Source organism: Ornithorhynchus anatinus, chromosome 13 (genome assembly GCF_004115215.2).
Source record: "Ornithorhynchus anatinus isolate Pmale09 chromosome 13, mOrnAna1.pri.v4, whole genome shotgun sequence".
NCBI lineage: Eukaryota > Metazoa > Chordata > Mammalia > Monotremata > Ornithorhynchidae > Ornithorhynchus > Ornithorhynchus anatinus.
In genome coordinates, this window is record NC_041740.1 from 38,232,430 (window position 1) to 38,255,621 (window position 23,192).

At 49.7% G+C, this 23,192-nt stretch overlaps 3 gene segments (V, D, J or C); all 3 read left to right on the forward strand.

The window, feature by feature from the left end:
• The window catches only part of LOC100076420, a 301,688-nt gene that overhangs the window by 66,701 nt on the left and 211,795 nt on the right, over positions 1 to 23,192 (forward strand).
• Positions 6,506 to 7,181, forward strand: LOC114815999. The segment is given in 2 exon segments: positions 6,506 to 6,685; positions 6,853 to 7,181. Coding segments are annotated over 2 exon segments (366 nt in total).
• LOC114815997 lies at positions 7,488 to 8,433 on the forward strand. The segment is given in 2 exon segments: positions 7,488 to 7,579; positions 7,943 to 8,433. Coding segments are annotated over 2 exon segments (399 nt in total).

Below are 23,192 nucleotides of genomic sequence, written 5' to 3' on the forward strand. Positions count from 1 at the left end.
TTCCCTCTCGAATTTGACAGCGCGGACTGCTCACATTGTGTAGGATGCTGCAATGCTGAGCTGTGCAGGGTAAGACGTGGCCGGTCTCTGATTGTCTCTGCAGCAGGGCTGGGAGCCCCCTGGGCCTGTCCGGAGGCAGAAGGACAAACAGAAACATCCAGGGGAGAAAACAACTCCTTGCGATGAGGAGTTTGTTCAGAGTCCCAGGGCCCAGAACCAAGACGTCAGAAACCCCAGCTGTGGAAGGAGGATGAAGAAGCCCCTGGGAGCCTCATTACTGATGTTGGGACTCTAGCTGGGCTGTGAGTTTGGGTTCCATGGGGAGAGAAAGGGAAGCCCAGGGAGGTACTCCCTAAGATACCGAAGGAGGAAGAAAGCAGGATTCAGAGCGGCCCTTTTCTGGGGTACATGTAGGGAGGATATGGTTTTTCTGGAAAGTGTCGAGCTGATGGGTTTCCTCTGTGTCTGCCACTGTCTCTCTGACAGGGGCGAGAGGTGAGGACAAGGTGGAGCAGAATCCTCTGTCCCTGAGAATACAAACGGGACAGGATGGCATCATGACCTGCAACTTCAAAAACATTGCTTTTAATAACCTGCAGTGGTACCGGCAGGACCCTGGGAAAGGGCCCGTCTTGTTGATGTTATTTTATTCAGATGGGGAGAAAAAGACCAAGGGAAGATTCACAGCCAAACTCGAGAAAGGTGACAAACACAGCTTCCTGCACATCCCAGCTGCCCAGTCCGGAGACTCAGCCACCTGTGGAGACACAGTGATCCCCAGACACCTGCAGCTGTGCAGAAACCCTGCCTGCAGCTGGGGCTCCTGCTCACAAAGTCCCACAGCAGAATCTTGTCTGAGGCTCAAACACTGCTCCCCTGAGTGCCTCAAATGGCCCGGCAGGATGTTTCCCGTCAGGATTGTCCAGTAGCAAAATACTGACATTCTGTGACCAGGCAGGAGTTGGACAGTATCAGGTAAACCCCCCCCCCCATCACCCCAGATACCCCACTTCCTGTCCCGGGACAGGTCACGTGGCACTTTAGTGACTCTTTATGTGGTCTTGCAGAGCCAAGACAGATTGATTCCTGGTGTCAGGGCAGAACAGACCAGAGAGGCATTTCTCAGGAGGAAAAGCTCCCAGCATGGTGTTTCCCACCCTGCTATGGGCAGTCACCACCTCCATCTGCCTTGGTAGGGCTGCCTTCCCTAACATGACTGAACCGCTGCTTGGGGCCAAGGGGGCATGGGGTGAACAGCCGGTGTTTGAGTGTGTTTCTGTGTGAGGGTGTGTGGGTTTATGGGGGAATTCAGGATTTTTTTGTGTGTATTCACATGTGTTTGTTTTGGCACATCTAGTTTAGTGTGTCCAGGTTTTTGAAGTAATAGGGGATAGAAAAATGAAATAACTGATCTTTATTCTGAATGGTGCTTTTGCCCTTAACTGAGCTGTTTCTAAAAACTGCCCTGTGAGCCATGGGGTTGGTCTAATCCTGTTCTCTCTCTTTCCTGCAGGATTCAGCGTGGCACAGAGTGTCACTCAGACCCAAACAGCAGCGTCCGGGAAGGTGGGGGACGAGGTGACCCTGCTCTGCACCTACAGCACAAGCTACAGCAATTACTATTTGTACTGGTACAAACAGCCTCCCTCAGGGGAGTTGACTTACCTAATTCATCAGTATTCTGGAAACAGAAATGCAAGGAAGGACAGATTCTCTGTGAATTTTCAGAAAGAGAAAAAATCCATCAGTCTCACCATCACAGACTTAGAGCTGGTGGACTCGGCCGTGTATTTCTGTGCCCTCAGGGAGTCCACAATGAGAGGACTGGCAGGAGGAGCTGTACAAAAACCCCAGAGCCCTGAACCCCTCCCTCAACCAGGAAAGCCAGGGGACATCCCCAAACCCAAACAGGAAATTGAGGGGAGGATCCTGGAGCTGGGAGCAGGCCAGCAAGGGCGAGAGAGAAAACCGTTGGCTTTGTTCTAAGAAAAGCTCCCCACCTCGGCTCCAGGAACAAAAAAAATGACTACATTTTAATCCTCTTGATCTTTAATTCTTCACTTAAAGTTAGCCGGATTGTGAGCCCATAGTCTTGTCCTTCAGTTGAGGGCAGAGGCTCAGGTGAGGAGACAGAACAGGTGAAACGTTCTGAGGAGCTGCTGAATGGGGAAGCAATGGAATACATTTTGCAACAGGAACAAACACTATCCCCAGTCCTCCCATTCTCTCCTATCAATCCATCTATCAGTTTTATTTATTGAGTGCTTACTGGGTGCAAAACACTGTACTCAGCCCTTGGAGGAATACAATATAACAGAGTGAGTAGATCCACTCCCTGCCCACAGCAAACTTAGAGTCTAGTGGAAAAGACAGACATCAATATAAACAAATAAATTACAGATATGTACAGACATGCTGTTGGGCTGAGGGATGAATTATTTTGTTTTATGTCTCTACCCTGAATCCCCAGTCAATCATTCATATTTATTGAACACTTGTTGTGTGCAGAGCACTGGACTAAGCACTTGGGGGAGAACAATAATAGCAATATAACAGAGTTGGTAGATACGTTCCATGCCCACAACGAGTCCCATTTCTCCTTCCTTTCTCCTCCCCCAACACACACTCAGTGAGTATTATTGATTATTTGAATATTCCAAGGTTACCAAAACCCACATCAAATTATTTATTGAGCACTTACCGTGGGCAGAGCACTTACTAAGCATTGCGGGAGTACAGGGACAGCTGTTCGGTTAGGAATTAATTCTGTTTGAGGAGCCGAACTTCCCTGCAAGAAAAAGCGAGTTTCTTTAGCCATTTTCCCTCAGAACTCACCTGGAGCTCACTCAGATTGAGTCAAATTGCATCGCGCGGCCCCTTTTTCAGTGGGACGGCAGTATCGTCGCCGAAAACATTTCACCTACGATTATATGTGCGACCACAAAGTGGCAGTGCTTTCCTTTCGACTTTGACAGCGTGGACGGCTCACCTTGAGTAGAAAACTGCTCTGCTGAGCAGTGCCGGGGAGGACGCGGCGGGTCTGTGATTGTCTCTGTAGCCTGGGCCTGTCTGGGACAGAAGGAGAAGTAGGAACGTCCAGAAGAAGGAAACGGCTCCTCGGGCCAGGCCCAGAACTGAGTCCTCAGAGACCCCGGCTGCAGAGAGAGGATGGAGAAGCCTCTGGGAGTCCTATTACTGATCCTGGGGCTCCAGCTGGGCTGTGAGTTTATCATTGGTAGTAATAATAGTAATGACATTGGTGTTTGTTGAGTGCCTACTCTGTGCCAGGCACTGTACAAAGGGCAGGGGTGGATACAAGTAAATTGGGTTGGACACAGTTCCTGACCCACTCTTAATCCCCATTTTAGAGATGAAGTAACTGAGGCACAGAAAAACAAAGTGACTTGCCCAAGGTCACACAGCAGACAAGTGGCGGAGCCGGAATGGGGTCCATGGGGAGGAAAGGGGAGCCCCGGGAGGTGTTCTTCATGAGGGTGAAGAAGCAAGAGAGCTGTTAATAGGGTGGCTGTTATCTGGGGGACGTGTAGGGAGAAGATAGGTTTTCTAGAGAGTGCCAAGCTGACAAGCGTTCTCTGTGTCTGCCATTGCCTGTCTGACAGGGACGAGAGCTGAGGACAAGGTGGAACAGACTCCTCCATCCCTGAGCATCCAGGAAGGAAAGAACGGCACCATGAACTGCAGCTACACAAGCAGTGCTTTTCGTAGTCTACAGTGGTACCGGCAGGATCCTGGGAAAGGCCCCATCTTCATCATATTATTGTTTTCAGACGGGAAGGAGAAATCCAATGGAAGATTCACTGCCAAACATGAGAAAGGTGTCGAACACAGCTTCTTGCACATCTCAGCTGCCCAGCCTGAAGACTCGGCCACCTACCTCTGTGCCGTGGAGACACAGTGATCCCCAATCACCTGCAGCCTGTGCAGAAACTCTGTCTGCAGCTGGGGCTCCTGCTCACGTTCTCCCACAGTGGGATCCTCCTGTGGGGCTCAAACACTGCTCCCCGGTGTGCTGCTCGTGGCCCGCTGGGATGTTCCCCTGCGGGATTGTCCAGCGATAAGACACTGAGTATCAGGTGATCAGTCAGGATGTGACAGGGTCAGGGTAAACCTGCCCATTCCCCGAATACCAAACTTCCTGTCCCAGTGCAGGTCACATGGTACTAGGGACTCTTTACATGGTCTTGCAAAGCCAGGGACAGATTTAGACCTGGTGTCAGGGCAGAGCAGAGGAGAGAGACATTTTTCAGGGGAAAGAGCTCCCAACATGGAACTCCTCACCCTGCTGTGGGCAGTTACAGCCTCCATCTGCCTCGGTAGGGATGCCCTCCACAACTGACCTGAACCACTGTTTGGAGCCAAGGGGACATGGGGGTGGAGAACTGGTGTTTGTGTATATGTGAGTGTGTGTGTGTATGTGTATAGGTGGAAATCAGGAATTTTTTGTGTGTCCTCAAGTGCCTTTGTTCAGATACATCTAGGTTTGTGTATTCAGGCTTGTGAAGTGATAGGGGGATGGAAGAATGAAATAACAGATCTTTGTTCTGGATGGTGCTTTTGCCCTGAACTGAGCTGTTCCTAAAAACTCCCCTGTGAGCCACGGTAATCGTCCAATTCTGTTCTCTCTCTTTCCTGCAGGATCCAGCATGGCTCAGAGCATCTCTCAGGCCCAAACAGCAGCGTCCGGGAAGGTGGGGGACACTGTGACCCTCCCCTGCACCTATAGCACGAGCTACAGAGATTACTATTTGTACTGGTACAAACAGCCACCTACGGGTGAGATGACTTACCTTATTCATCAGTATTCTGAAAACAGAAATGCAAGGAAGGGCAGATTCTCTGTGAATTTTCAGAAAGAGAAAAAATCCATCATCCTCATCATCTCACGCTTAGAACTGGGAGACGCGGCCGTGTATTTCTGTGCTCTCAGGGAGCCCACGATGAGAGGACTGACAGGAGAAGCCGTACCAAAAACTAAGTCCCGAGCCCCTCCCACAGCCAGAAAAGCTGCAGGGACATCCCCAAGCCAAAATAGGAAGTCGGGGGTGGAACCTGGAGCTGGGAGCAGGCCAGCAGGGGTGGGAGAGAAATCGTTGGCTTCTCTCTAAGAGAAACCCCCAACCTCAGCTGCGGGCACAACAGAAATTACTATGTTTTAATGCTCCTGGTCTTTAATTCCTCGTCCAAAGTTAGCTAGGTGATGAGCCCACAGTCTTGTTCCTTTAGTTGAGTGTGTAGGCTCACCAGAGGAAGCAGAGCTGAAGAGTTGCAGAATGGGGAGGCGATGAGATGATGGTTTAAAATATTGAAAACATTTTGCAACAGGAACATTCCATGTCTCCAGTGCCTCTGACCTGCTACAATCAGTCAATCAATCAACTGTATTTACTGAGTGTTTACTGTGTGCCGAGCACTGTAGTCAGTCCTTGGGAGAATACAATGTAGCAGAGATTTGGGATTAGGACAAGTTTCTTTTCATTTATTAAGTACTATGTTTTTTAAGTCGCACAACGAAATCTCAAAGGAGAAATGTAAAAATATTTCATGTGAACCAGTCCACCAATCAATCATATTTGTTGCAGGCTCCCTGTGTGCAGGGCACTGTCCTAGCACTTGGAAGAGTACAAACAACAATATTACAGACACATTCCCTGCCCATAATGAGCTCACAATCCACCGCCTTGCCTTGACGAAGTGTCCTGACAGCTATGCAGTTAATGTGCTTATTCATGGGTGAAATGAGCTGAGAGATGAGTTTAGACTCCATCTTGGACTTGGGCTCATGACCATCGACTCTAGTGAGCTCCTCCTCAAAAATCCCCAATTTGAATTTTATAAATGAAGAAACTGCGGCACAGAGAAGTTAAGTGACTTGCCAAAAATCACAGAGTAAGCACTGGCAGAGCCAGTATTAAAACGCAGGTCTCCAGCTCTTCCCACTAAGCCAAGTTTTCTCTGAGGGCTTGTGAGAATTTCTACTGCCTTTGTGGTATTTTTTCCAAATCGGTTTTAAGATCTTCAGTGAGTATTATTGATTGTTTGAATATTCCAACGTCACTAAACCCATATCAGTTCACCCATCAATCATTAGTAGTTATTGAGCACTTACTGTGTGCAGAGCACTGTATTAAGCACTTGGGAGCATACAGGGATAGATCTTCAGATGGGAATTCATTCCAATGGAGGAGGGCAGTTTCCAAGGAAGAGAAAAGCAAGTTCTTGAGCCATTTTCCCTCTGACTGGGAACTTGCAAGGAGCCAGTTAGAGACAAATTGCATCGTGTGGCTCCTTTTTCTGCAGGACGGTAATATCGACATTGAAAACATTTCATTCTCAATTATGTATCTGACCACAGAGAGGCAGTGCTTCCCTCTCGAATTTGACATCATTGACAGCTCACGCTCCGCGCTAAACTGAAATGCTGAGCTGTGCCTGGGAGGACGCTGCAGGTTTCTGATTATCTGTGCAGCCGGGTTGGGAGTCCTCTGCCTCTCCGGGGGCAGAAGGACAAGCAAGAACGTTCAGGAGAAGGAAGCGAATCCTTGAGCTGAGGAGTGTAGTCAGCACCCCGGAATCCAGAACCAAGTCCTAAGAAACACCGGCCGTGGAAGGAGGATGGAGAAGCCCCTGGGAGCCTCGTTACTGATGCTGGGGCTCCATTTGGCCTGTGAGTTGGAGTCCATGGGGAGGGACGGGGAGTCCAGGGAGGTGTTCTCCAAAAGGCCGAAGGAGGAAGAAAGCAGGGCTCAGGGAGGCTGTTTCCTGGGGGACATGTAGGGAGGAGATGGGTTTTCTGGAAAATGTCGAGCTGATGAGAGTCCTCTGTGTCTGCAGTTTTCTTTCTGATAGGGGCGAGAGGGGAAGACAAGATGGAGCAGACACCTCCGTCCCTGAGCATCCAGGAGGGAGAGAATAGCACCATGAGCTGCAGCTACACAAGCAGTGTTTTAAATTACCTGCACTGGTACCGACAGGACCCTGGGAAAGAACCTACCTTCCTGATGTTATTGTATTCAGATGGGAAAGAAGAAACCAAGGAAAGATTCACAGCCAAACTTGAGAAGAGTAAGAAACACAGCTTCCTGAACATCACAGCAGCCCAACCTGAAGACTCAGCCACCTACCTCTGTGCTGAGGATACACAGTGATCCCCAGACACTTGCAGCCTGTACAGAAACCCTGCCTGCAGTTGGGGCTTCTGCTCACGGACTCCCAAAGGGGATCCTGCCATGGAGCTCAGACACTGCTCCTCTGTGTGCCTCTCATGGCCCAGTGGGATGTTCCTCGGTGGGATTGTCCAGTGGTAAAACACTGAGCATCAGGTGACCAGGCAGGAGTGTGACAGAATCAGAGTAAACCCTCCCGTTCCCCCAGATACCCCACTTCCTGTCTCGGGGCAGGTCACATGGCAGTAGGGACTCTTTATGTGGCCTTGCAGAGCCAAGGGCAGACTGAGTCCTGGTGTCAGGGCTGAGCAGAGGAGAGAGACATTTCTCAGGGGGAAAGCCTGCCAGCATGGCGTTCCCCACCCTGCTGTGGGCAGTCATCGCCACCTGCCTTGGTAGGGATGCCTTTGTAGGGATGCCCTCCCCACCAGTACTGAACCCCTGCTTAGGGCCAAGGAAGGGGACATGGGGCTGGACAGGTGGTGTTGGAGTGTGTGTGTATGTGAGTGAATGTATGTGTGCATGTAAGAGTGGGTATATGTACAGAGGAATTCAGGAATTTTGTGGGTGTGCTCTTGTGGGTTTGTTCTGGCACATCTAGGTTTGCATTTCTAGGCTTGTGAAGTGATGGGAGGATGGAAAAATGAAGTAACAGACCCTTGTTCGGGATGGGGCCTTTGCCTTGAACCAAGCCATTCCTAACATCTCCCCCGTGAGCCAGGGGGATGGACAAATACTTATCTCTCTCTTTCCTGCAGGATCAAGCATGGCCCAGAGCATCTTTCAGACCCAAAAAGCAGTTTCCCGGAAGGAGGGGGAGACTGTGATTCTGCTCTGCACCTACAGCACAAGTTACAGCAGTTACATGTTGTACTGGTACAAACAGCCTCCCTCAGGGGCGATGATTTACCTTATTTATCAATACTCTGAAACCCAAAACAATGCAAAGAATGGAAGATTCTCTGTGAATTTTCAGAAACTGAGAAATTTCATCAGTCTCACCATCTCGGACTTAGAGCCGGGGGACTCGGCCGTTTATTTCTGTGCTCTCAGAGAGGCACACGATGAGAGGACTGGCAGGAGGGGCTGTACAAAAACCTCAGAGCCCTGAGCCCCTCCCGCAGCCGGGGAAGCCGGGGAGACATCCCCAAACCCAGATAGGAAATTGGGGGTGGAGCCTAGATCTGGGAGAAGGCCAGCAAGGGCGGGAGAGAAAAGAGTTGGCCTCATTCTAAGCTCCCCATCTCAGCTCCAGGCACAACAGCGATGACTACGTTTTAATCCTCCTGGCCTTGAATTCTTCATCCAAAATTAGCTAGGTGGTGAGCTCACGGTCTTGTTCCTACAGTTAAGGGTAGAGGCTCAGCAGAGGAAACAGAGCAGGGGAAATGTTCTGAGGAGCTGTGGAATGGAATCATGTCCCTTGAAAACATTTTGTACGCAGAACATTCCCTGTCCCCAGTCCTCCTGCCCTCTCCAACCAATCAATCAGTTGTACGCATTGAGTGCTCATTTTATGCACAGTAATAATAATAATAATAATGTTGGTATTTGTTAAGCACTTACTACGTGCAGAGCACTGTTCTAAGCGCTGGGGTAGATATAGGGGAATGAGGTTGTCCCACGTGAGGCTCACAGTCTTCATCCCCATTTTACAGATGAGGGAACTGAGGCACAGAGAAGTGAAGTGACTTGCCCACAGTCACACAGCTGACTTGGAAGAGAATCATAGAACCGAGTTGGTAGGCATGTTTCCTACTCACTACAAGTTCACAGTCTAGAGGGGTGACAGACATCCATATAAATAAATTCTAAATAGGTACATAAGTGCTGTGAGGCTGAGAGAGGGGTGAATTATTCTGTTTTATGCCTCTAGCCTGAATGCCCAATCAATCATATTTATTGAGTACTTATTGTACTCACTTGAGAGAGTGTTTCTCCTTGTATCTGTTGTCTATATGGATTTGCTATCCACCCCACCCTTACTGCATTTATGTACATGTCCATTATTAATTAATTCATATTACTGTCGAGGCAAATTGCATCATGAAGCCCCTTTTTCTCCGGGGCGAGACCTTGACATTGAAAACATTTCACCGGCATTTGTGTGCCTGGCCACAAAGGGGCAGTCCCTCTCTCTCGACTTTGACAACAGGGACCGCTCACATTGTGTAGGAAGCAGTAATGCTGAGCTGAGCCGGGAAGGACGGGGAGGGTCTCTGATTTTCTCTGCAGCCGGGCTGGGAGCCCCCTGGGTCTGTCCGGGTGCAGCGGGACAAGCAGGATCGTCAGGGAGAAGGAAACGTCCCAGACCCCAGGACTGAGTCCTCAAACACCCCGGCCACGGAGGAAGGATGGAGAAGCCCCTGGGAGCCTCGTTACTGATCCTGGGACTCCAATTGGGCTGTGAGTTTGGGGTCCATGGGGAGGAAACGGGGACCCCTGGGAGGGCTGCCCCAGGATGCCTAAGGAGGAAGAGAGCAGAGATCAGGGTGACTGTTTCCTGGGGGACATTTAGGGAGAAGTTGGGTTTTGGGGAAAGTGCCAAGCTGATGAGCATTCTCTGTGTCTGCCGTTGTCTTTCTGGCAGGGGTGAGCAGCCAGAACAAGGTGGAGCAGACTCCTCCATCCCTAAGCCTCCAGGAAGGAGAGGACGGCATCATGACCTGCAACTTCACAAGCAGTGCTTTTAATAACCTCCAATGGTACCGGCAGGACCCTGGGAAAGGTCCCACCTTCCTTATATTATTGTATTCAAATGGAGAGGGAAAATCCAATGGAAGATTCGCAGCAAAAATCGATAAAGGTGCCAAGAGCAGCTACCTGAACATCACAGCTGCCCAGCCCGAAGACTCTGCCACCTACCTCTGTGCCATGGAGACACAGTGATCCCCAGACACCTGCAGCCTGTGCAGAAACACTGCTTGCAGCTGGGGTATCTGCTCACAGACTCCCACAGGGGGATCCTGGTGTGGGGCTCAAACACTGCTGCCCTGTGTGCCTCTCATGGTACGGAGGATTGTTCCCTGGTGGGATTGTCCGGTTGGAAAACACTGAGCATCAAGTGACCAGGCAGCAGTGTGACAGGATCAGAGTAAACCCGCCCATTCCTCCTGATACCCCACTTCTTGTCCCAGGGTAGGTCACATGGGACTAGAGACTCTTTATGTGGTCTTGCAGAGCCAAGGACAGACTGAGTCCTGGTGCCAGGGCAAAACAGAGGAGAGAGACATTTCTCAGGGAGAAAAGCTCCCAGCATGGCGCTTCCCACCCTGCTCTGGGCGGTCACTTCCTCCATCTGCCTTGGTAGGGATGCCCTCCCCGACATGACTGATCCACTGCTTGGGACCAAGGGGACATATTGGTGGTCAGCTGGTGTTTGAGTGTGTGTGTATGTGTGTTTAAAGGGGGAATTCAAAAATTTTGTGTGTCTTTTCATTTGTGTTTGTTCTGGTGCATCTATTGTTTGTGTGTCCAGGCCTGTGAAGTGATGGCGGATGGGAAAAGGAAATAGAAGATACTTTTTCTGGATTGTGCCTTTGCTCTGAACTGAGCTGTTCTTAACAACTCCCCTGTGAGCCATGGGGATGGACCAAATTTTTTCTCTGTCTTTCCTGCAGGACCCAGCATGGCCCAGAGCATCTTCCAGGCAGAAACTGCAGTGTCCAAGACGGAGTGGGACAATGTGACCCTGCTCTGCGACTACAGCACGAGCTACAGCAAATACATGTTGTACTGGTACAAACGGCCTCACAAGGGGGAGATGACTTACCTTATTTATCAGTACTCTGAAGGCAAAAACAATGCAAGGGAGGGCAGATTCTCTGTGAATTTTCAGAAGGAGAAAAATTCCATCAGTCTCACCATCACAGGTTTAGAACTGGAGGACTCAGCCGTGTATTTCTGTGCTCTCAGAGAGGCCCACGGTGAGAAGACTGGCAGGAGGAGCCATTCAAAACCCCCAGATCCCTAAAGCCCCTCCCGCAGCCGGGGAAGCCGGGGGGACATCCTCAAACCCGGATAGGAAATCAGGGCCTGGAGTTGGGACCAGGCCAATAGGGATGGGGAGAAAAATGTTGACTTTGTCCTAAGAAAAGTTCCCCAGTTCGGCTCCAGGAACAACAGAAACGAGTGCATTTTAATCTTCCTTGCCTTTAATGCTTTCTCCAAAGCATTCAGTTGAGGGAGGAGGCTCAGAAGAGGAGACTGAGCAGAGGAACCGTTCTGAAGTGCTGTGGAATGGGGAGGCGATGGGATGATGGTTTAGGAAAAATGTCCCTTGAAAACATTCTTCCATTGGAACATTCCATGTCCCCAGGCCTCCCTCCCTCTCCAATCAAATCAATCAATCAATCAATTATATTTATTTAGTGCCTACTGTGTGCAAAGCACTACACTCATCCCTTGGGAGAGTACAGTATGACAGAGTTGGAAGACAAGCTTACAGCCTAGAAAGGGAGTCAGACATCGATATAAATAAATAAATTTTTTTATGGATATATACATAAGTACTGTGCAAGTCAGGGAGGGATGAACTATTCTGTTATATGTCTCTACTGTGAATCCCCAATCAATCATGTTTATGAAGAGCTTACTGTGTGCAATGAACTGTACTAAGCACTTGTACAATATAACAATATAACAGATTTGGTAGACATGTTCCAGCCAACAGCGAACCCCATTTCTCTCTCTCCCAACACACTCACCCCCCGGTTGCCCCCTCCCCCACCCAGTAGAAACAGAATCAGTTTTTTAATTCTTCATCCACCCAGAACTGTCCACATTCCAGAAACCAAAAGCCAAAGCTGCAGAAAGAGTTCTCCTATAGCTCTAGAACCGACTACCCCATTAAATAAGGGGTAAAAATCCATCGTAATTCAAAATATTCTTTAATAAGGCATCCACAACTAATACAGACACCATTCACCACTGCAAGGAGGCAGTTGCAGGAGTGGATTCTTCTCTTATCGGTTCAGCATCCCTGCTCGGAACACTGCTCCTTCATCCGATCAATCGAGTGGCATTTATTGAGCACTTATTGTGCTCAGAACACAGTCTAAAGTGCTTGGGCGCATAGGCCAAGGAGTCAGAAAGTCATGGGTTCTAATTCCAGCTGTGCCACGTGTCTGCTGTGTGACATTGGTCAAGTAACTTCACTTCTCTGTGCCTCAGTTACTTCATCTATAAAATGGAGATTGAGACTGTGAGCTCCACGTGGGTCAGGGACCGTGTCCAACCTGATTTGTTTGTATCCACCCCAGCGCTTAATACAGTGCCGGGCACACGGTAAGCACTTAACAAATAACACAATTACTATTATCGTTATTATTATTCGCTTAAGGAGGGGCAGGACCATTTCCACTCTACTCAGAGAGAGGGGAAGGGGCACGTGACTCTTCCTGCCCTGTGTAGCGTAAATAAACATTCCCAGATAACAATGCTGGTGAACAGTCGACTAAGTTCAAGTTGACTATGTTCAAGCCGAGCTTGGCTTTCCGGAAAGATTTCCTTTAGCAACTCAAGACTAAGCCAGGAGGGGGCTCTGAAGCCTTGGCTGCAAGCAGGTGTGAAGCGATGGAGTAAAGGAGGTGGAGACAGGGGAATGTGTCTGTGATGATGAAAGGATGAGGTGGTAGGAGCAGAGCTGATGGTCTGTGCAGCCAGGCTGGGTGCTCCCTGCCTGTCCAGGACAAAAGGAGAAGCAGAAACATCCAGGGGAAGGAAACGACTCCTTGAGCTGGGAAGCTTGGTCAGCATCCCAGGGCCCAGAACTGAATCCGCAGAGACCCCGGCTGTGGAAGGAGGATGGAGAAGCCCCTGAGAGTCTTGTTACTGATCCTGGGGCTTCAGCTGGGCTGTGAGTTTGGGGTCCATGGGGAGGTAGCCGGGAGTCCCTGGAGGTGTTCCCCACGAGGCCGAAGGAGGAAGAAAGCAGGGCCCCGGGAGGCCGTTTCCTGGGGGACTTGTAGGGAGGAGGTGAGTTTTCTGAAAAGTGCCGATCTGATGAGCATCTTCTGTTTCTGCCGTTGTCTCCCTGACAGGGGCGAAGGGCGAGAAAAAGGTGGAGCAGACTCCTACGTCCCTGAGCATCCGCGCGGGAGAGACCGGCACCATGAACTGCAGCTATCCAAGCATTGTTTTTAATAGCCTGCAGTGGTACCGGCAGGACCTTGGGAAAGGCCCGGTCCTCCTGTTATTCTTATACTTAAATGATAAGGAAAAGACCAATGGAAGAGTAACGGCCACACTCGAGAAAGGTGCCCAACTCAGCTTCCTGCACATCCCAACTGCCCAGCTCGGAGACTCAGCCACCTACCTCTGTGCCATGGAGACACAGTGATCCCCAGACACCTGCAGCCTGTGCAGAAACCCTGCCTGCAGCTGGGGCTCCTGCTCATGGACTCCCTCTGTGAGATCGTGCCTGGGGGCTCAATCACTGCTCCCCTGTGTGCCTCTCATGGCCCGGCAGAATGTTCCCTGATGGGATTGTCCAGTGATAAAAGACTGAGCATCAGCTGACCAGGATCAGGGTAAACCCACCTGTTTCCCCGGGTACCCCACTTCCTGTCACATGGGGCCAGGTGGCCAGGTCACATGGCACTAGGGACTCTTTAAGCAGTCTTGCAGAGCCCAGGACAGACTGAGTCCTGGTGTGTGGGCAGAGCAGAGCAGAAAGACGTTTCTCAGGGGAAAAGCTCCCAGCATGGCATTTCCCACCCTGCTGTGGGCAGTCACTGCCTCCATCTGCCTTGGTAGGGATGCCCTCCCCAATATGACTGAACCCCTGCTTGGGGCAAAGAGAACTTGGGGGTGGACAGCTGGTGTCTGATTGTGTTTGTGTGTGTATGTGCATAGGAGCAATTCGGGAATTTTGTGTTTTTGTTGTGGCACATCTAGGTTTGTGTGTCCAGGCTTTTGAAGTGCTAGGGGGATGGAAAAGTGATGTAACAGATCCTTGTTCTGGATGGTGCCTTTGCTCTGAACTGAACTTTTCCTAACAAATCCCCACGTGAGCCAAGGGGATGGCCCAATCCTGTTCTCTCTCTTTTTCCTGCAGTATCCAGCATGGCCCAGAGCATCTCTCAACCCCAAACAGCACCGTCTAGGAAGGAGGGGGAGAGTGTGACCCTGCCCTGCACCTACAGCACGGGCTACAGCAGTTATTATTTGTACTGGTACAAACAGCTTCCCACAGGGGAGATGACTTACCTTATTCATCAGTATTCTGAAAACAGAAACGATGCAAGGAAGGACAGATTCTCTGTGAATTTTCAGAAAGAGAAAAAATCCATCAGGCTCACCATCGCAAGATTAGAGCTGGGGGACTCGGCAGTGTATTTCTGCGCTCTCAGTGAGCCCACGATGAAGGACTGGCAGGAGGAGCCGTACAAAAACCCCAGAAGCCTGAGCCCCTACCACAGTTGAAGAAACGGGGGAACATCCCCAACTCAAATTGGAATCAAGGGGTGGAGTCTGAAGCTGGGAGAAGGCCAGCACGGGTGGGAGAGAAAACCGTTGACTTCATTCCAAGAAAAGCTCTCCACCTCAGCTCAAGCCACAACCGAAATGATTACGTTTTAATCTTCCTGGCCTTTAATTCTTCATCCAAAGTTAGCTAGGTGGTGAACCCACAGTCTTGTTCTTTCAGTTGAGGATGGAGGCTCGCCAGAGGAAACAGAGCAGGGAAACTGTTCTGAAGAGCTGTGAAACGGGGAAGGCGATGGGATGATGGTTTAGGAATAAAGTCCCTTGAAAACATTTTGCAACAGGTCAGGCCTCTGGTCCTCTCCAATCGATCAATCAATCAATTATATTTATTGGGTGCTTACAGTGTGCAGAGCACTGTACTCAGCGCTTAGGAGAATACAATGTAACAGAGGCTTGGGATTAAGAAAAGTTTCTTTACAAAGCACTGTGTTTGATAAATTGCATGACAGAATGTCAATGGAGAATACGTAAAATCCTTTGAGCCAATACATCAATCAATCAATCAATCATATTTATTGAGCACTGACTGTGCAGGGTACCGTACTAACATTTGTAATAAAAACTTTCCCTGCTCACAACGATCTTACAATCCACCCTCTTGTTATCATGCCTTGGTGAAGCCTCCTGACAGCTATGCAGTTAGTGTCCTTATTCCTTTGTGAAATGAACTGAGAGATGAGTTTAGACCCCATCTTGGACTTTGGTCTCATGACCATCAACTCCAGTGGCCTCCCCCTCAGAAATCTCCATTTTGAATCCTCACTTTACAAACGAGGAAACTGAGGCACAGAGAAGTTAAGTGACTTGCTAAAAGTCACATAGTAGACACTGGCAGAGCCAGGATTAAAACCCAGGTCTCTGGACTTCCAATCCTATACTCACTCCACTAGGCCAAGGTTTCTGTGATAGCTGGGAGAATTTCTACTGTTTTTGTGGTATTTTCCAAACAGCTTGGTAAAATGTTTTGAGATCTCCAGTGAGTATTATTGATCATTTGAATATTCCAAGGTCACTAAAGCCACATGAAACAATTTATCAATCAATAGTATTTATTGAGCACTTACCTTGTGTAGAGCACTGAGCTAAGCACTTCTAAGCATACAGAGATAGACGTTCAGTTGGGAATTTGTTCCAATAGAGGAGGGGAGTTTCCCTGGAAGAGAAAAGCGAGTTTCTTGAGCAATTTTCCCTCCGTCTGGGAATTCGCAAGGAGCTCATTTAGATCGAGTTTCTGAGGGGCAGCAATATTGACATCGAAAATATTTCACCTGCAATTGTGTGTCTGGACACAGAGAGGCAGAGCTTCCCCCTAGACTTTGACACCGTGGAGAGTTCACATTGTGTAGGAAGCTATATTGCTGAGCTGTGCCGGGGAAGCCGCGGTGGGTCTCTGATTGCCTGCACAACTGGGGTTGGGAACCACGTGCCCGTTCGGGAGCAGTAGGACAAGCAGTAACGTCCAGGAGAAGGAAACGGCTCCTTGGGCTGGGAAGTCTGATCAGCGACCCAGGCCCCAGAACTGAGGAGGATGGAGAAGGCCCTGGGAGCTTCATTACTGATCCTGGGACTCCCTCTGGGCTGTGAGTTTGGGGTCCATGGGGAGGGAACAGAGATCCCCAGGAGGTGTTCCCCACGAGGCCAAAGGTGATAGAAAGCAGGGCTCAGGGCGGCCGTTTCCTGGTGGATGTGTGGGTAGGAGGTGGGTTTTCTGGAAAATGCCAAACTGACTAGCATCTTCTGTGTCTGCCATTTTCTTTCTGATAGGGGCGAGAGGTGAGGGCAAGATGGAGCAGAATCCTCCATCCCTGAGCATCCAGGAAGGAGAAAACAGCACCATGAACTGCAGCTTCCCAAACAGTGCTTTTAATTACCTGCATTGGTACCGGCAGGACCCTGGAAAAAGTCCCGTTTTGCTGATGTTATTATATTCAGACGGGGAGAAAAATACCAAGAGAAGATTCACAGCCAAACTCGAGAAAGGAACGCAGCTTCCTGCATATTTCAACTGCCCAGCCCAGAGACTCAGCCACCTACCTCTGTGCCGGGAAGACACAGTGATCCCCAGACACTTGCAGCCTGTGCAGAAACCCTGCCTGCAGCTGGGGCTCCTGCTCATGGACTCCCACAGCAGGATCCTGCAGTGAGGCTTTAAAAACTGCTCCCCTATGTCCCTCTCATTGCCTGGCGGGATGTTCCCCTGCGGGATTGCCCGGTGGTAAAACATTGAGCATCAGATGACCAGGCAGGAGTGTGAAGGGATCAGGGTAAACCCGCCCATTGCCCCCAGATACCCCATTTCCTGTCCCGGGGCAGGTCACATGGCACTAGGGACTCTTTATGTAGTCTTGCAGAAACAAGGACAAACTGAGTCCTGGTGTCCCGGCAGAGCAGAGTAGGCAGACGTTTCTCAGGGGGAAAATGATTTTTCCTTCCCTGCTGTGGGCAGTCACTGCCTCCATCTGTTTTGGTAGGGATGCTCTTCCCCAACTTGACTGAACCACTGCTTGGGGCCAAGGGGACATGGGGGTGGACAGCTGGTGTTTGAGTGTGTTTGTGTATGTGTTTATGAGGGGAATTCAGGAATTTTGTGTGTGTGCTCGTGTGTCTTTGCTCTGGCAAATCAATGGGTTGTGTCCAGGCTTTTGAAGTGATAAGACGATGGGAAAATGAAATAACAGATCCTTGTTCCGGATGGTGCCGTTGCCCTGAACCGAGATGTTCCTGACAACTCCCCATGTGAGCCATGGGGCTCGACCAATCCTAATCTGTCTTTTTCCTGCAGGATCCAGTGTGGCCCAGAGCATCTCTCAATCCCAAACAGCAGCATCCAGGAAGGAGGGGGAGAGTGTGACCCTACCCTGCACCTACAGCACGAGCTTCAGCATTTACTATTTGTACTGGTACAAACAGCTTCCCACGGGGGAGATGACTTACCTCATTCATCAGTATTCTGAAAACATAAACAGTGCAAGGAAGGACCGATTCTTTGTGAATTTTCAGAAACTGAAAAAATCCATCAGTCTCACCATCAAACGCTTACAGTTGGGGGACTCGGCCATGTATTTCTGTGCTCTCAGGGAGTCCACGATGAGAGGATTGGCAGGAGGAGCCGTACAAAAACCCCAGAGTCCTGAGCCCCTCCAGCAGCCGGGGAAGCCGGGAGGATATCCCTAAACCCAGATAGGAAATTGGGGGGTGGAGCCTGGAGTTGGGGGCAGGCCAGCAAGGGCGAGAAAGAAAACCGTTAGCTTCTTTCTAAGAAAAAGTCAGCACCTCGGCTCCAGGCACAACAGAAATGTCTACAGATTTAATCCTCCTGGCTTTTTAATTCTTCATGAGCTTACAGTCTTTTCCTTCAGTTGAGGGTGGAGGCTCAGCAGAGGAAACAGAGCCAAGGAACCATCTGAGGAGCTGCAGAAAGAGGAGATGATGGGATGATGGTTTAGAAATTACGTTCCTTGAAAACATTTTGCAACCAGAACATTCCCTGCCCCCAAGTCCTCCCGCCCTCTTCAATCAATCAATCAATCAATTGTATTTATTGAGTGCTTACTGTATGCAGAGCACTGTACTGAACGATTGGGAGAATACACTGTAACAGAAGCTTTTAATTAGAAAAAAAATCTTTTAAATTAGAAAGCACTGTCTTCTTTAAGTGCATGACAAAATCTCAATGGAAAAATGTAAAATCTCTCAGGTGAACCAATCCACCAATCACTCATTCAACTGCTTTTAATGAGTGCTTATGTGTGCATGGCACTGTACTAACAATGGGAAGACTACAACCTACAATATTACAGACACATTACCTGCCTACAACGATTTTACAATCCACCCTCTTGGTATCATGCCTTGGTGAAGTCTCCTGACAGCTACGCAGTTAAGTGTGCTTATTCCCGAGTGAAATGAGCTGAGAGATGAGTTTAAACCCCATCTTGGACTTTGGTCTCATGACCATCGACTCCAGTGAGCTCCCCCTCAGAAATCCCCATTTTGAATTCTCATATTACGAATGAGGAAACTGAGACACAGAAAAGGTTAGTGACTTGCCAAAGTCACATAGTAGGCAATGACAGAGCCAACACTCAAAAACAGGTCTCTCGACTTCCAGTTCTATATTCACTCCACTAGGCCTAGGTTTCGGTGAAGGCTGGGTGAATTTCTACTGCTTTCCAAACTGCTTGGTTTTAAGATCTTTAGTGAGTATTATTGATTGTTTGACTATTCCAAGGTCACTAAACCCACATCAATCAATCAATCAATCCATCAATCAATCAATAGTAATTATTGAGTACTTAGTGTATGCAGAGCACTATACTATGCACTTGCGAGTGTACAGAGATAGATGTTCAGCTGGGAATTTGTTCCAGTGGAGGAGGAGAGTTTCCCTGCAAGAGAAAAGTGAGTTTCTTGGACCATTTTTCCCTCTGTCTGGGAACTCGCAAGGAACCATTTAGAACGAATCAAATTGCATCGTGCGGCCCCGTTTTCTGTGAGACGGCAATATTGACATTTAAAACATTTCACCCTCACTTGTGTGTCTGGCCATGGAGGGGCAGTGTTTATCTCTCGACTTTGACAACATGTACAGTTCACAGTGTGTAGGCAGCTGTATTGCTGAGCTGTGCCGGGGCGGAGGCGGTGGGTCTCTGATTATCTGTTCAGCCGGGCTGGAAGCCCCCTGGTCCTGTCGAGGCAGAAGGACAAGGAGGCACGTCAAGGAAAAGGAAACGGTTACTTGGCCTGAGGAGCCAGGTCAACATTCCAGGGCCCAGAACTGAGTCCTCAGAGACCCCAGCCGTGGAAGGAGGATGGAGAAGCCCCTGGGGGCCTCGTTACTGATCCTGGGTCTCCAGTTGGGCTGTGAGTTTGGGGTCCATGTGGACGGCATGGGGGAGCCGTAAAGGTAGTCTCTAAGAGTCTGAAAGAGAACGTAGGGTTCAGGGGGATTTGTAGGGAGAAGGTGGGCTTTCTGGAAAGTGCTGAGCTGATGCTTGTCTTCTGTGTCTGCTATTGTCTTTCTGACAGGGGCGAGCGGCCAGGACAAGGTGGAGCAGATTCCTCCATCCCTGAGCGTTCGCACAGGGGCGACCAGCACCATGAACTGCACCTACACAACCAGTGTTTTTAATAGCTTGCAGTGGTTTCGGCAGAACCCTGGGAAAGGCCCTGTCTCCCTGTTCTTATTGTATTCGGACGGGGAGGAAAAATCCAAGGGGAGATTCACAGCCAAACTTGAGAAAGGTGCCCAACGCAGCTTCCTGCACATGAGGGACGCACAGCCCGGAGACTCAGCCACCTACCTCTGTGCCGTGGAGACACAGTGATCCCCAGACACCTGCAGCCTGTGCAGAAACCCTGCCTGTGGGTGGGGCTTCTGCTCTTCTGACTCCCACAGTGGAATCCTGGTGTGGGGCCCAAACACTGCTCCCCTTTGTGCCTCTCATAACACGGCAGATTGTTCCCCGGTGGGATTGTCCAGTGGTAAAACACTGATGGTCAGGTGACCAGGCAGGAGTGTGACAAGATCAGGACAAAACCAACCACTCCCCCGGATACCCCCTTCCTGTCCCCGAGCTGGTCACACAGCACTAGGGCGTCTTTATGTGTTCTTGCGGAGCCAGGTCCCGGTGCCAGGGCAGAGCAGAGAGATGTTTCTCAGGGGAAAGAGCTTGCAGCATGGCACTCCCCACCTTACTGTGGGCAGTCACTGCCTCCCTCTGCCTAGGTAGGGATGCACTCCACCTCAGGACAGACCCATACCTGGGGGCCAAGAGGACGTGGGGTGTACAGCTGGTTTGTATGTGTGTGTGTGTGTTTTCGAGTGCATATGAGGAATTCATGAATTCTGTGTATGTAATTATGTGTTTTTGTTTTGTTTGTATGTCTAGGTGTGTGAAGTGACGGGAGGATGGAACAATGAAGTAACAGATTCTTGTTCTGGATGCTCCCTGTGTCCTAAACCAAGCTGTTCCTAACAACTCCCCTGTGAAGCCACAGGGATGGCCCAATCCTGTTCTCTCTCTTTCCTGCAGGATCCAGTGTGGCCCAGAGCATCTCTCAGGCCCAAACAGAAGCGTTTGGGAAGGAGGGGGACACTCTGACCCTGCCCTGCACCTACAGCACGACCTACAGCAATTATTATTTGTACTGGTACAAGCAGCCTCCCACAGGCGAGATGACTTATCTTATCCATCAGTCCTCTGTGTCTGTGTCTGCTGACATGAACGATGCAAGGGATGGCGGATTCTCTCTGAATTTTCAGAAAGAGACTAATTCCATCAGCCTCACTATCGCACCCTTACAGCTGTGGGACTTGGTTGTGTATTTCTGTGTTTTCTGGGAAACCATGGTGAGATGCCCGGCAGGAGGAGCCATACAAAAACCCCAGAGCACACTGCCTCCGTGCCGTGGAGACACAGTGATCCCCTGACACCTGCAGTCAGTGCAGAAATCTGCAGCTAGGGCTCTTCCTCCAGTCCTAGCCCAAGGTGAACAGCTGTCTGGACTTCATCACTCTGCTTCCACAATCTTCAGAGGTTTGGGATTAGGAAACATTTTTAATTATAAAGCTTTGGGTTCTTTAAGTTCAAGGAAGATATTTCAGTGGATAAATGTGAAATCGCTCTTGTGAACCGGTCCACCCTCTTGTAGTTGTGCCTTGGCGAAGTCTCCTGGCAGCTATCAAGTTACTGTGCTTATTCCTGTGGGAATTGAGCTAAGAAATGAGTTTAGATCCCATCTTGGTCTCTGGTCTCATGCCCATCAACTCCAGTTGGCTTCCCCTCAAAAAGCTGAAAAACTGAGAAGCAGTGCTGCCTGATGGCTAATTCATAGGCCTGGAAGTCAGAAAGATGTGGATTCTCAACCCAGGTTTGCTCCTTGTCTGCTGTGTGATCTTGGGCAAGTCACTTCACTTCTCTGTTCCTCATTTACCTCATCTATAAAATGGAGATTAAAACTGTGAGCCCCATGTGGAAGATGGATAGTTTCCAATCTGAATAAGTTGTCTCTACCCCAGCCTTTAGTAAAGTGTCTGGCATATAGTAAAAGCTTAACAGATACCATATTTAAAAAAAATGATGAGGAACCACAAAAGGTGTCTCTGTATGTCTTCATGGGCAGCCATGCAAGTGCTGCAGAAGAGTCTCTCTCAGCATCACCCACTCCCATGGGAATCAAAGAAGATGCTATTGGATCGAGATGGCCAGAGCCCGGTCTGTGTGTTCAATTTCCTTTAATTCTCCCTCCATGGGGGAGGTTGGTGGGCTGCATTTCATCCTCAGTGGATGCTACTGACCATCTGTAAAATGGGCTTCATTCATTCATTCATATCATATTTATTAAGCACTTACTGTGTGCAAAACACCATTCTAAGCACTTGGGAGAGTTCAATATAACAACAGACACATTCCCTGCCCACAGTGAGCTCACATTCTGGAGGAGCTTGCTTCAGCTAGGAGTCCCGGGACCCATAGAGGTGAGCTTCTCCCTCTACAATAGTATGATTTCCCTGCAGAGACATCGGATTGTCCTTCGTCAGCAAGGGACACCTCAAACACAGCACAGGCCACCGGGAGGAATAGAGGGATCTTTTGAGGGGAGCTAAAGAAAAATCCGATTATTTTGAATTCATTAGCAAAATCCTCAGCCTGATTAAGAGTTTAGTGTTTAGGAGCAAATCAGGCTTAATTTGCAATTGGCCAAGCATTCAGGGTCAACAACATTCGGGTCCTGCAACAAGCAGGGTCAGGATCAGGCAGACTCACCGTGTACACAGAGGAGCCTCCTGCAGGGCAAGCAGGTCCCAAGCTGCAGTTCCTGAAGAAGGAAGAATGGAGTTGCTCCTTTGTTGATCCTGGGAATGCATTCGGCCCTTAGGTTTGGGGTGTTTCCTTGGCAGGCACAGGGAGTCGGTTGAGACGGCAACTCCCCGAGAGCAGGGACCGTGGCTTCTCTGTGCAACAGAAGACCAAGCCCAGTGGAAGCTTGGGGACTGGACGGGGGTGATGATGGAATGGTAGAAGAGGGCCAGTCCACTGGGGGGAGAATGGAAGTGTCAGCTCTGGAGAAGCAGCATCTGATGGGAATTTGTGGGTCTCAAATTGTCTCTCTCAACAGGGGTCAGTGGCCAGGTAAAGCCAGAGCAGAGTCCTCCGTTCCTGCTCAGCCAGGAGGGAGAGAGGCCCACTCTTCACTGAAAATCTTCCAGCACTTTCACCTGCTGTGGTACCGGCAGGAGCCTGGGAAATTTCCCAAGGCCCTGGTGACCCTAACTAAACCCAGTGAAGTGAAGCATAAGGGGAGATTAACTGTCTGATCTGATGATATAAGGCAGAACAGGTCTCTTCTCATCAGGGACGCTCAGTCCAGAGACTCGGCCACTTACCTCTGTGCTGGGGTTCACACTGAACCCCAGACACCTTCAGTCTGTGCAGAAGCCCTGTGCAGCCGGAGCTCTGGCCCCTTCATGGCCCCTTGCTTCGGTCTCTCTTTCAGCAGAATGTCCGTCCCAGCGAA